Source organism: Cryptotermes secundus, unplaced genomic scaffold (assembly GCF_002891405.2).
Source record: "Cryptotermes secundus unplaced genomic scaffold, Csec_1.0 scaffold1695, whole genome shotgun sequence".
Taxonomy (NCBI): Eukaryota; Metazoa; Arthropoda; class Insecta; order Blattodea; family Kalotermitidae; genus Cryptotermes; species Cryptotermes secundus.
Window position 1 is genome coordinate 271,400 of NW_019725862.1, and position 15,396 is coordinate 286,795.

Here is a 15,396-nt window from a genome sequence, read left to right on the forward strand (position 1 = left end):
TAAGACTACACTTTATATTCTACTACTTGATGCGACATGAACCGTACGGACGTCGTACGACCGATGTCGCTGTGTGTGTTCCAGCCCTTAGTGCCAACATTAGCGGGTAAAGGGTGTCGTGTGGTCAGCGTAACGAATCCCCACGGCCGTTAATTTCGGTTTTTTAGACCGGAGCCTCTACTTTTCCATTCAGGTAGCTCCTCAATTGTCTTCACGATGCTGAGTATACCCCGTTTCAGTCCCACCACTTCTCAGAAAATCTCGTAGTGCCGGGAATCGAACCCGGCACCTCTAGATCTGTTGCCAAGAACTCTGAGCACTAGACCACAGAGGAGCTCACCGAGAGTAATAGGGAACAAAATTAAAATGAATCACACGGAAACAGAGTCTGGTGATTTGGACTTACTGTACTGACTCAGGAGCGGGCCCAAAGATTTTCAAAATGAATGGTCCCAATTTCATAGCCTTAATTCTTATGAAAATTATTTGTGAGAGTGGAAACTGCATTGATAGGTTCAGAATGATGTTGAACAAGACGATGACGAACGCGGGAAGTCCGTAATAACGTGGAACCTCTTGACATAGTTTACTCGTGACTAACCGTGTTAAACCCGTTATCAGGGAGGTAGATATATACGGCGGGAAGATTAATAATGATTCTATGAGTTACGTAACTGTCTCCATCCTCCTGTTGGTGGTTTGTCTTTGAAATATTAAGCGTTTATTTTCAGATGCTTCTTATTTGTGTTTCTTTCTGAGTAAGAAACAGTAGCTGGACCAGCGTTAATATATGCAATAAATCAGCCACGAGTGACGTTAGATGTCGAGGCTAAATATACGGATACAATTCTGTTAATCAGGAATAAAAAGGAGTCCTTGTGTGTTACCAACAGTAGCTGTTTCGCTCTGTGATCTTTATGCAGTGCAATGCAATTCCCTGTGAGGTGCCAAAGAGCAAGTAGGGCATTAGGCCACCGCAGGAGAAACTTGCTTTTGGTGTCTGTGTGGTTACCAGCGTCATGTTCCTATTATGGGACGTGAATGAATACGACCACATAACTCAATATAGGTGAAAAGACATTTGGATATTGACGACACCGACAAATTAATGCTCATTTATATGCCAAATTCGTAACGTTTACTCGTCATCGACTATTATGCGTGTGAACAAATCGATAAGGGTAAGAAGAGCAGGGGATGTAACATGCATGATGAAGATGAAGGGATCACTATAGCGACTAAGTTTATATGGGAAGATGATATTAAAATGGATGTAGCGGGATGCGATGTGAGGATATTGCCTGTATTTATTTGTTCAGGATAGAGTTCAGTGGCGGGCTCTTTTGAACGCAGTAATGAAACGTCGAGTTTCGTAGAAGACGGCTACCATTAGCGTCTCAAGGAATATGCTTCATGATAATTTTTCGTTTTCTGGGATCTTACGCCTTGTAGTTTGGTAGATAAGGCAATGACACATCAAGTTGAGCTCACATACAAAATTTTCGTTTATTTTAAGGAAGGTATTCAACTTATCGCCTGCATCTAATGTAAATTACTGTGAAAATTATTGAAAATTTGTGTAATAACAAGTCAAATATGAACATGTTCTCGAAGAATGTAAAGTTTGTAGTGATCATTTTTATTGTTAAGGGAATCTTGCCTGCGCACGCGCGGGTGTGTGTGTGTGTGTGTGAGATTATATTAAACGTGGGTGATACTATGTCTAAATTATGAGCAAGTGCTAGGAATATTTGAATGGGAGATTAAATCAGTTGCAGTAGGTTTCATCTTTCAACGAAATAACTGGATAGGAAACTCGATTAGAATTATATTTATGAGTACTATATTATTTTTATAATAACCAGAGCCCCAGTGAAGGAGCCGGGATAGTGCAGGCGGTATAGCAACTGGCTATATGCTGGATGACCAAGGGCTCAGATTTCGAGTCCAAGTAGGGGCAAGATTTTCTCCTCTCCACGTCATCCAGACCGACTCTGGGACCCACCCAGCCTCCTTCCAGTGGGTACCGGGGGCTCTTTCCCCGGGTCTAAAGTGACCGGGCCGTGAAGCTGACCACTCACCTTAAACTAGTGCCGAGGTCAAGAATATATGTGTGGATCTATACATCCACTCCCCCATACGTCTTCATGGCGTAATCCGCAATAAGTTAAGCACGGGGACAACTTCACTTTTGCCTTTACCTTTACCTTTACCTTCAGAGCCCCAATGTACACGTATTTTATGGCATTATCATCCAGTATGGTGAACAAGGCTATTCAGAAGTTCCAGTTCACGTGGTAGTTGCCTGTATTTCCGTATACCTACGGAACTTGTTTTTCATTTAACGTGTTCAGGCCAAGTAACTTCTAAGAGTTATTTTCACTGTTGAGTTAAACTGGACAGTTTGAAAGAAAACACAGAAACTCGTCGTCGATATAATATTTTTTTAATTGTGGCAATAAGCGTTTGGGCGCAGACTGTGTCATAATTATCTTTAAAAATTTGCAAATACTTTAAATTCTTATGCTTACTTGTGTTATCTGTTCGCTCATATCTGGTGTAACCAATCGCACTAGAGCTATTCACTCGCGTTTTAATGGCTTCGTTTCCTCAGTCTGTTTATTGTGAGTTGTCACGTTATGATGAAAATGACTTGTGAATGTTACTTAGATCTGAGATTGCACCTTAACTGTTTAGTGTTGGACAATAAACTGCATAAACCACAACCGTTCTTTCTCGCTCTTTTGTAAATAAATTTCTAGGTGTAGGTTCAGCCATCATCCACTGTACGTAAACTCGTTTCCACAGAAACCTGGAATGTCTATAACTGCATTTATAACAGCACATCATTATCATTGGGGCACGCGGTAGCGTAGTTGGTTGAGGGGTCATGCTACAAGCAGGAAGGTCGCGGCTTCAAGTCCCGATGAGGCCATTGGATTCTTTTTTCAAATTACCTAATCCTTCCAGCCGCACTATGGCCCTGGGGTTCACTCAGCCTCAAACAGAAATGAGTACCAGGAATTAATTAAATAATTTTCCCGAGGAGTAAAGCGCGGCCGGCGCTTAAGGCTGACAACCTTACCGCCATCTTTGAGCCGAATGTCTAGATCAGTGTTCCGCAACATTTTTCTACTCGCAGCACACCATGAAGTATCCATGACTCAACACGGCACACCAAAATGTTATTCCCCTCAGAAACGTATATCAGATAATTAATATAAATACGTAACGTGATCAGTTTATTACTATAATATTAGTATTTTATTATCATTAAACAGAAATCGACTCGTGCTTTTATTAACAATTAATGAACTTCAATTCACTGTAGAGTGTAGGAAATACACTTCTATTACTATTAAAGTAAATACAGTAATTCTACTCATAACTTCCATGTGATACTTCCGCCTGCGCAGCTACACACAGGCGACTGATCCGTGGTGGAATCGTTGACAACACAAGTCTCGTTTCTTCATCGATGGATTTGAGCCGCTCCCTCTTTGATGTCTTAATTTCAGTTAACGTGGAGAAGCCCAGTTCACACAAATATGTAGTTGAAAATGGCAATAACACATTAACTGCCATCTCTGAGATAGCCGGGTATCCACTCCTTATTGCCAACCAAAACGTACCCAAAGGCACTTCGAGAAGTTTTAGTTTCAATGTTCTGTCTGCTTTTGAATCTGCGAGTTCCTCTTGTATATTAATCGAAAGATGTTCTGAATTCGCAACGAATGGATCACGAACCCAGTCGAAATCTTGTACTCTCTCCCCAAAATTCTAATTGAATTTCTGCTGCAGCATTTCTAAATGTTCTTTAATTGTGTCCATCACCACTTTATTGCCGTCATCAAGTGGCCATACAGTCGGGGACATCTCAAACGACCCATCTGTAATTCTCTGTATCCACAAATTCAGCTTATTTACAAATCCTTGTAACTTATCCATATTAGTTAGTTTATTTTCGTTCCTACCTTGCATCTTTCTGTTCAGCTCAATCAAGTGTATGAAAATATCGGAAAGATATGCCAGCTTACATATCCATTCATCATCTGCAAATAAATTCGCGTACTCATGCCCCTCAAAGGTAAAAAATGCACGTACCTTCTCATTAAGTTCAAATATTCGCGTTAACACTTTTCCTCATGATAACCAAAATAGTGTTATAAAAGACAGGGAAACCCTTGCTAATCCCTGCAGTTTTCGGGAAATGCACGTACACAGTACATGCTGCAAGTTTATCAAAGAAACCGCGTAGATGCGAAAAAAATAAAAATAAATCAATAATGAAAACTATGATATAACAACAACTGTGAGTAAATAATTTACGTTTAATTTCTTAGAATACAACATTACTGTACATAAAAAATCACAGCATGTAATAAAGAATAAACAAGCATCATCTTATTTAATCAGTGCAGTGGCTGAGAATAAAATACAAGCATATGAAACACGGTAACTGGGATAAAATAAAACGAATAAAATTCGACAATTAATTTCTTACAATAGGTAAAAGTTCGCGTCACACCTTTCACCTTGTGACGGCACACCGGTTGCGGAACACTGGTCTAGATAATGTGGGACCCTCAACGTCTCACAACCCTATGGGCATTCACGGCCTGTTACAGGGATAGATTTACTTTTAATTACATCATTATCATTAGCCGAAATAGCTCAATCGGTGTATTGATGTGCTGTGGACTGAAAGGCCGAGGTATTGAGATTTGATTCCTGGCAGAGGCAAAAATTTTTCTCTTTCCCACAGAGTCCAGACCGCCTCTGGGACATACTCAGCTCCTTATCCAATGGGCTCCAGGGGTTCTTTTCCTAGGTGTAAAACGGCCAGAGTGTGAAGCTGAACGCTCACCTCTATCTAATGAATCCATATATACACTCGTCTGTACGCATTCTTGGCGTAGGGCGTAATAAATGAAGCACAAGGATAAATTTGGCTTTTACGTCATTATCACGGCATTTTCTACTCACATTTGTTTGTATATAGATTATTTAACGATGTCAATAACTCAGACTATGCAGAATGAAATGATACTGGGTAATGAACTGAACGGATTTGGAAGTAAACGATCCTGGATTAATTTTAGATACTTTCACGGCATTTGCTTGGAAGTTCTCAAGAAAACCACGAAAAACATCAGTTAGGATAGTCTGTATCCTGGCCGACATTCGAACTGGGTGCCTCCCGGGTCTGCCAAAGATTATAGATATGTGTTTCTACCATGTAAGTGTACTGCCACGCTTGTTAAATGCCCAGTCTCGAGTGAAGTTACGCGAAAAGTTTTTACTAACATACATAATTTTGCTTCATTTCGTTGTCCAGTTATGAATCTTGAACTTGTTCAGTTCCGTTTAAGTATGTGTGGACCCTACAGCACAATGTGTTTCTTAACAAATTATTCAATTAAACTATTGATTGTGTGGCACGCAGTAGCGTAGTTTTTGAGGCACTATACTACAAGCCATAAAGTCGCGGGTTCGAGTCCCGATTGGGTGGATTTTTTTTTTCAATTTACCTAATACTTCCAGCCGCATTATGGGCCAGGGGTCGACTCAGCCTCTAACAGAAATGAATACCAGAAATCATCCGGCGAGGGGGTAAAGGGCCGCCGGCGCGTAAGGCGGACAACCTTACCGACATCTGCGAGCCAGCTGTCTAGAGAAAATGTGGGAGCCTCGACGTCTCACAATCCTATGGGCCTTCACGGCCTGTTACCGTGTTTTCTTTCCTTTGATTGTAGACTGAAATAATCTGCTATAATGGACCTTAATATGAGGTAATCTAGTTTCCTAAATAGTAAAATATTGCTTCCTACTTGAGATTTGAGATTTTCATATCAGCGATTTAGATAGCGATCTCGTTATGACACTAGTCTGGTATATGATTATAAATGTTTTCGAGGAACTTTCTGCTTTCACATTACGTGTAGAAGATGTAAGCTATTGATAGTTTCTTTTCTTTACAGAAGCCAAAATATCCAAAATCTGTTTTCTTCATTGTCGTCAACGAGTTCTGTGAAAGATTTTCCTATTATGGAATGCGAAGTAAGTAAACAAATTCCTTATGATACAGTTATTCCACTTATATCACAAAAAACGCGGAGTTCGCAGGAATTAAAATAAGAAGAAATCAGCAATCTGCTTATACTGTGATCTGTAAAATTGCTATTAAATTTTGCCACCCTTTCTGTCTTCCTCTGTATTTAGTTCAGTTGGTATAGCGATAGGTGGCGGACTGGACCGCCGGCCGAAGAATTGGGGTTCGATTCTCGGCAGGGGAAGAATTTTCTGCCTCCTATCCAATAGGTACTGGGGAACCTTTCCCCGGAAGCAAAGCGCAGTGGTGTGAAACTGACCACTCACCTCCATTTAAATCTTAGGTTACGAATTAAGGAAGGAGCTCTTCCTTCACTCACCCATATAACTTCATGGTGTAGTGCCTAATTAATTGAACACAAGGACAGTTTTATCAATACCTTACCCTATTTTAAGAGGGTTGGCATTATAGCATCTTAAAAGTGTCATCCTCATTTTACCCAGAAGATGAAAAACAGCTTCTGTATAATTCTAATTCTTCACAGTGAATTGCATGGACTGGGAAAATTTAGCCAGTAAAGTGGCTTACTATTAACTAATGATGAGTTTAGTTTCCAAAATTAGTAGGAATTTTCGTGTGTGCCACACCATCCGATTTTTATGGAGATTTTTCATGTATTTCCTTTATTTTCCATATATCCATACAGGTAACAAACCTAGGATGTGGAAATGGTCCCTTTGAAAATAGATATATCAAGATACATATACAAATTTACATGAGTCACATAATCAAAGTCACTTACATTAATCAATTAACATAAATAATAATATAAAGTAAAAAATTTAATTAGATTTTAATTAATAAACATGAATTAAAAATAACTTACTCTAATACTTAAATTAATACAATTTTATTTAAATTACCTATATTAAATTAATTAAATGCATTACAAATTTACACACTTATGACCACTTATGTTGACAATATTCATTCATGGAATAAAAAGAATGATGATATAAAACCTCTTTAATGCAGATTTAAAACTCTCACATCAGTAGTCAACGTTTTTATTGTTCGAGGAAGATGATTAAAAACTTTAATACCTGATATGTACACACCTTTATTGTATTTTTTTAGGTTAACTGCAGGCAAATATAAATTATTTAGGGCTCTAGTTTTGTATTTGTGAATCTCATTGTTAAAATTAAATAAATGTTTATTATTAATTGTGTATAAAAGTAATGTATATATATATCGATATTGACAGTGTCATTATATAAGAGACTGAGAAATAAAGTGGCCGGAGCATGAAACCAACTGTGCACATCGCTCTAGTTTGATGACAAGAATGTGCAGAACTTTATCTTCATTTTGCCATATATCTTCATGACATTATGCTTATGTAGAAGGACAACTTCATTTTACCTGATCAACTGCAGTCCCTGAATAGCTTCAGTAGCTAACAATTTTCTTTATAGAATTAGATTTTGGGTTATCGCAGTGGTGACTATGTAGAATACTGTACTCTGAGATGTGACACTGCATAGTTCAGCAGAATTTTACTTGTGTTTCAGAGGAACACTTGTAAATCTCAGCCAAGCTTCACAGTTGCAGAAGATTGTGCTCTTCTTACCATTATATTGGTTATACTCCCATTAATTTGCAATACATACAATGAAATTCCTTCTGTTAAGACCATTATAATATTGCTACTTTGCCAAGAAGGATTTCTTAACCTAACTTATATATTTATACATTTCCAGTAAACTTTATACTTGTTCAGGATCGGGTTCTTCACTGTGGGACATATGCTAAACAAAGCCTTATTTGAGTAGAATTTCACAGAATACTAAATTTCCCTTGCTATTTATGCTAGAAATCTACCCCTTATACACATAGTGCTAAATGAAGGGCCGAAAATAAAAGTTGCCTGCCAAGAAGGTTTGCAAGCATGTCATAAGATTGCAGACATATGAAGGACCACAGGCAGTTGAAAATATAGATTCAGACACAAAGAAGCAGATTTTAAAGGTACTGATGATGGTGTATAACACTGAAAATTACTGAGGTTTTGGACTTTGTCCATCATCCAGTATTCTAAAAACTAGAGAAAACAGCGTTTCAGAAACTTGATCTGTTTCCATCGTCAGGTGAGGGGGAGACGCCTACTCTGTTGGGTCCCTTAGAAAGAGCTAACCTCAATCTATTCTACATAATACAGTGATTTATTACTATAGGATTCTGACGATGGTGTATAACACACTGATATGTTGGGATTTTGGACTTTATCCATCGTCCTGGTTTTTAAGATAACGAATAAAAACACGACGTTTCGGAAACTGGATCTGTTTCCGTCCTCAGGTGAAGGAAAACACCTATTCAGTTGGGTCCCAATCCAGTGGATTGAGGCTAGCTCTTTCTAAGGGACCCAACTGAATAGGTATTTTCCTTCACCTGAGGACGGAAACAGATCCAGTTTCCGAAACGTCGTGTTTTTATTTGTTATCTTAAAAACCAGGACGATGGATAAAGTCCAAAATCCCAACATATCAGTGTGTTATACACCATCGTCAGAATCCTATAGTAACNAGATTCAGTTTTCAAAACGTTATGTTCTCTGGTTATTAGAATACCGGGCAATGGACAAAGTCCCAAAACCCAGTAATTCTGAAAAACAAAGAAGTATGATAATCTGAAGAAGTTTTTAGAAAGAGAGATATTCAGCACCTAAATGAAAATATGATCGACTCTGATAGAAAGATGGACAGAAAGGTTATATTTACATTGTGAATATAGTGTATTGTGTATTTTACTCCAATGTATTGAGCTGTTACTATGTTGGACACTCAGATCATCACAGAGTCTGTCCTCTTGCAGAAGCATGTTTTAAAATAACTTTGTAATAGTCATCACCCAAATGAGAAAATCTGACAAGGAACAGACACTCTATGTGTAGACATATGTTCACATTCCAGATATTTAAATTGTAACAGAAATGGACATGGAATTTATGTCCATGTATGTTGAAATAAGATTGCAGGCCACAAAATTTACTATTGTTTGTTTCAGCTATACTTGCCATATACTTGACGAATGTGCTCCTGTATAATGATGATGACGCTACTGTTATTTATCATGTATTTGCAATGCTCTGCTACTTCTTCCCGCTCTTTGGAGCTATGTTGGCAGATACTTTCCTTGGAAAATTCAGGTAAGTCTTCATTTTAAAAATACATAATACTCTCTGGACTGTTTGAAATATATGATCTTTTTTATGGTGTATGATACAGCTGATATTCATTTCAATACAACATATCAAAAATAATAAAAATATCAATGTTTGACAAAATATTTACCAAAAAAATTACCTGTGTCTTGCAAGTAACAGATATTAAAAAACGTTTGGTTTTATTGTTACATATTGTAGTTATAATGTCAATAAATATCGTTTTTTGTTCTGAAATCATTTTCAACTACACAGCATTCTTAATGTGAATGCCAGTAGCCCACCTTTGTTATAATAGAATTCAAAGAGGATAGTACATTCTGTGGATGTGAGTAGTTCACACATAGACGAAAGGATACACCACATAAAAATTTAAGGGATACAGTAAATAATTATATGCTTACAACATCTCTAAATGTTTATGATCTTGGTTGTTATTTCTAAATCCAATAAAGAACTTCAATCTTTTTTATTAGTGGTTGCTATACATTTATTATATATTAGTTCTAAGTTTCCTATTTGATGACAGTCTCAGAACCGAGCCTGTGTAGTGTTGACGTATTGTGCATTATGCAATTTAAAAACAAATATTTTGTTGAAGTGTTGTGAATTTTTTCTAGAACAATCTTCTACGTCTCCATTGTTTATGCCATTGGGAACATTGTAATAGCATTTGCTTCTACAACAGGGGCAATTGAATTGCCTGCCAGGTAAACATTCTCTCTTATTTTATTTTTATTTTTATTTTATCTTTTATCCATTCTTATCACAGATTACAATAATCATGATAAACATTTTGAAGTATAATCTAAAATATTCATTTTCTTCCTGCTGCATATTATACTTGTGTATAAATATTTATAAACCTGAGTAGTAATTTGGATATTGTCCACTGTCTTTGATTTTCCCTAACACTACATTTCAGAAATGTAAGGTTTGGGACAAGCAACTTCTAACTGCTTGAACAGAGTAGAAAATCTTCTCTGCTCTAACTCCTGATAGTGAGACACACAGTTTTCAGAATGAATTGTTTTGAAAAAAGTAAGATGACGAACAGTGTCCAAAAGGCTAATCAAATTGATTGCCATGCATGAATATCAGAAACCTTTAGACTAAGCTATGTAGGTAAGTCAATAAAGAAGTTACAAATGGATATTAGAACTTAAACAAATAAGAGTACTGATTTGAAAAATGGTTTTATTTCTCAACATAATCTCCCTGTACATTGAGGCACTTGTTCCATCATTTCACAAGCCCCTGAAAACCAGCAGCATAAAATTCTTTGGGCTCCTGTCGGAACCATGCCGTGAGTTTCCTTTCTACAGCTTCGTCATCGGGAAAATGTTCAGCCGAAAGATGATGTTTAAGAGGGCCTAACAAATGGAAGTCACATGACAGGTTAGGTTTTCACAAAGTCTGTGCAGGATGGGCGCTGTGCATGTTGACCCCACAGCACAAAATGCAAAGAATGGGTCTGGTGTTACAGCATCTGAATCGCTACCACAATGAAGGACATGATATGCTAGCCCGAATTGTCACAGGTGATGAGTCTTGCTCCAAGTGACTTCCGTTTGTTCGGCCCTCTTACACATCATCTGTGAAGCTGTAGAAAGGGAAGTCACCGCCTGGTTCCAACATCAGCCCAAAGAATTTTATGCTGCTGGTTTTCAGGTGCTTCTGAAACAATGGGAAAAGTGCCTCAATGTACAGGGAGATTATGTTGAGAAATAAAAGCATTTTTTCAAATCAGTACTCTTATTTGTTTAAGTTCTAATATCCATTTGTAATAATATCCATTTGTAACTTAACTTTTTGACCTACTCTCCTAATAAATTAAACAAAGTTTACCCATCACACAAAACAAGTGATACTAATATTTATACCTCATTGATATTTCTTATTCCACTGCATGTTTTTCAGTTCTAGTGTACCATTTTCAGGTGGATAATCTGTGCACAGACTGCAATGATTACAGCTATTTTAAATATGTACCTTTCAATATTCAGTATATCCTGTTTAACATTAGACCGTGAGATTTGTGGTTTTCACTGCAGTGACTGTGAAGAATACTCTCTTATTGGATGTAACATCATGCAATCTGGTAGACACTGATATTTAATGATACTTCAGAGAAACATGCTGCCTCCATCTGATAAAAGCTGTCAGTATGATTTCTAAAAACATCTAATGAATTCAGCACAATATTGTAAAATTACTGTATGAAATTACACACCCTTATGGGTTTAGATCATACATATGTGGCCAAATGAAATTTTATAATACCAAGATCGATCCACTTGGCATTTTTAATAATAATTTTAACAGCTTTTTTACAAATGATAATCAGAAGTTGTTTCAGGTCAAATAAAATATAAAAACATATTTTGCAGCTAATGGAAACCATTATGATGTTAAATTAGATACCAGGCATATTTGGTATTTAAGGACTGCACTGAAACATGTAGCCTGTTAGTAAAATTATTATTAATGAAATAAGGTTATATTGATGTAAGAGTGATGGCATTTGGGATCTTCACATTGAGTTGTTAAATTCCAGTGATGGATGATGCCAGAAGAAAAGCCTTAAAAAGTCTGAGAGATGGAATCATAAAATTTGCATTTAAATCCTTGATAATATGCAGCTTTTATTGATACAATGTTGTGGGAAATTGAATACAATAATATATTCATCTTACAAAGGGTATATTTACCTTTTGGTCTCATTACAATAACTTACATACTCATGGAGTAGAATCCTTCTTGAGCAGCCACCAGTTGTGCATCCACACAGGAACTCCCCAACATTTTATATATCCTGAAGGTTCATTACCATGTTCACAAGAGCCCTCCACTGGTCCCTAGCCTGAGACAGACAAATCCAGCCCATACCACCCCATCCTATATCTCTAAGATTCATTTCAATATTGTCTACCTACCTACCAGTATGTCTCGGTCTTCCTAGTGGTCTCTTTCCTTCTGGCTTTCCCACCAATAGTCTATATGCATTAATTTTGTACCCCCATTCATGCTACATGCCCTCCCCTTCTCATCATTCTTGACTTGATCATTCTCATTATACTTGGCAGAGAGTATAAGTTATGATGCTCCTTTTATACAATTATATCCAACAACCTGTCACTTCATCAGTCTTTGGTCCAAATATTATTCTCAGCACCCTGTTCTTGAACACCCTCAATCCATGTTCCTCCCTTAATGTCAGAGACCAGGTTTCATACACAAACAGAACCACAGGCAAAAATTATGGTTTTGTATATTCTAATTTTTATGTTTGTAGACAGCAGATGAGAAGACAAAAGGTTCTGGACTGAATGGTAGCAAGCATTACCTGAATTCAGTCTCCTCTTAATTTCCTCCTGAATCAAGTTTTGATTTGTTACAGTCATTCCCAAATATCTGAACTGTGCCACATTTTCAAAATATCTGTTACCTATTTTTACTTATTACAATAACAAATGAAACAAAAGCTGTGTTTTTAATGGTAGAGATCAGAAACAATTCTACAGATATTGTACAAACATTTTTTGAAGACTTTCAATGTAGCAACATGGTGACAGCAGGACTTGTAAAGATTAGGGTTATAAAGAAATGGAAGGCAGTCCAATTAGTCTGAGTGTCACCTGATGTACTAGTGTAATTTTTCCTTCAGTATCTTACAGTGCACTCTGTATTTCATCTGCAGGGAGCTTAGTATAGTTGGGTTACTTCTGATTGCCATTGGCACGGGTGGAATCAAGCCATGCGTATCAGCATTTGGTGGTGATCAGTTTAAGTTGCCACAACAGGAGAAGCAACTGCAACAGTTCTTTTCCTTGTTCTACTTTGCCATAAACTCCGGCAGCCTCATTTCAACATTTCTCACCCCAGTTCTCAGGGAAGATGTTAAATGCTTAGATCAAGATACATGTTATCCACTGGCTTTTGGAGTACCAGCAGTTCTCATGATATTGTCTGTCTGTAAGTACAAAGAGTTAGGAAATATTTATTCCTGAATTCAATACAGAATACTTGCAAATACTCTGTGTAAGTTTACACTGGTGTAAGAGTTACAGTCATCATCATTATTACGAGGAGCATTCCGTATATAATGCCTCCATTTTTTTTAATGAAAACTAAAACAGATACAGAAAGCATAATAATGCAGTTAAATAGAGCAAGATTTCAGCTACTTACAATTATTTTTCCACATAATCACCACCATTCATTATGCACATTTGCCAGCGATGAACAAGAGCCTGTATGCTGCACCTGTAGAAGTCTGCGCCAGCAGAGGCTAGCCACTTTCTTACAGTTGCAATGACAGTATCATTGTCTGGAAAATGTTGCCCACGTAGTCCATCTTTCATAGGCCCAAAGAGAGGGAAGTTTGAAGGTGCTAAATCGGGGCTGTACAGTGGATGTGGTAGGACAGTCCAGCCAAACTTTGCAATGTGCGCAGTGGTTGCCAAACTGGTATGGGGTCTAGCGTTATCATGTTGCAAGCGAAAGCTTGTCTGCTTCCCTGCCCTGACTCAGGAAATACGGGCTTTCAGTTTAGTCACCATCGTCCTGTAGCATTCAGAATTGACAGTCTCATCAGGCTCCAGGAAATCCAACAAAATCACACCCCACCTATCCCAAAAGACCGTGCACATCACTTTACCTGCCAATGGCTGTGTCTTGAACTTCTTTTTTCTTGGGGAATCTGGATGTCACCACTCCATGGACTGTTTTTTGGATTCTGGCTCATAGTGGTGACACCACGTCTCATCTCCTGTGACGATGCTGTCCAGAAACTTGTCACCTTCAGCCTCAAACTGGTGCAACAGGTCCTGACAGACTTTCATTTGATGAGTTTTGTGGTCCTGTGTAAGCATCCACGGGATCCACCTGGAACAAACTTTGTGATAATCCAGCTTCCCCAACATCGTTTCCAATGCATTACAGCCGATATTAAGCCATGCACACAGTTCTCTGGTCATTATCTGCCGATCTGTATAGATGAGCTGATCGAGGTGCTGTTCATTGTGAGGAGTGACGTCCAAGGCGTGGTTTCTCGTGCACTTCACTTTCACCACTGTTGAAACGCACTACTCACCACCTCGCTGTGCTGACATCCATTGTATTGTCTCTGCGCACCTTTAGCAAGTGTTGATGGATGTCAATGGGTGCAATTTGTTCGGCATTAAGAAATTCAGTAACACATCTCTGTTTCGTATGCACTTCTATGTCAGACGCCATTTTGGTAGACTGATCTTCTGTCGCTATCTGTCACACAACAACCAAACAAACAGTACATTTCCGGGAAGGTTCAACATTTACTACAACACCACCAACATCCAGCTCAGATGTTACAGATTAACACAAAAAATGGGAGGCATTATACATGGAGTGACCTTCGTAGAATTTAATTTTTATTTGATTTATTTCATTCTGCTCTGTCACACTAACAATATTACAGCGACTGTGACAGTCACACTGGACGGAATTGTTTTATCATTTGTAGTAATTCTTATATTAACAAAGAATTTGTAATCTGGATTTTCGTTGTATTCTTTTAATATATTACTATTCCTTAATGTTTATTACCTTTTTCCCCTTCTTAAAATAGAAATGTCATATTTATGAAGTGTCTGAGGCTGCTGTCATTTATTTTAGACCAGACCATTCTCAGCAGAATATGCTGTAGATTTGGTTAAGTCATCTTAATATTAACTTGCTAATAAGTGGGAAAATTCTATAAATTCCATTCCTAATTGCTTAGGTACACAAGAAGATTAAGTTGGACTAAATTATCTTGTGATATACAGAAAATCTTTTAAAAGCAGGAGCAGCTCAAGCTCACATACACCATTTTACTCATATACTTCAATAATGCATGTCAAATACATGTCTGATACAGTATTGAATCAGTCATTGTCCAGACTAGGGATGAAGAACCTTTCTCAGCTTGTTTGTTTAAATAGAAAAGTTTCTTTTATGCCATTTAAGATTATTTAACCCCTTTAACTCCTGTCAGACAGGAAGAGTCAAGACAGATTTTATTTTGATGTTTTCAAAATATTAATGGTTAATGGTTTATTTATATTCAATAAGATCTTTACAATGTTGTGAGAACAAC

The 15,396-nt window shown here is 37.5% G+C and overlaps 1 protein-coding gene across 7 annotated transcripts in view; it reads left to right on the forward strand.

Annotated features, from left to right (window-relative positions):
- LOC111863821 (peptide transporter family 1) overlaps window positions 1–15,396 on the forward strand; it is a 79,796-nt gene that overhangs the window by 47,802 nt on the left and 16,598 nt on the right. For 4 of the 7 annotated variants that reach the window (XM_033751221.1, XM_023850541.2, XM_033751222.1 and 1 more), the window contains 4 exons: window positions 5,982–6,060; window positions 9,122–9,263; window positions 9,899–9,988; window positions 12,979–13,253. In XM_033751221.1, coding sequence (XP_033607112.1) covers window positions 5,982–6,060; window positions 9,122–9,263; window positions 9,899–9,988; window positions 12,979–13,253 — 586 coding nt within the window. Of the gene's footprint in view, window positions 1–5,965; window positions 6,061–9,121; window positions 9,264–9,898; window positions 9,989–12,978; window positions 13,254–15,396 lie in introns of all 7 variants that reach the window. The other 3 variants (XM_023850545.2, XM_023850543.2, XM_023850542.2) reach the window with 1 other exon arrangement.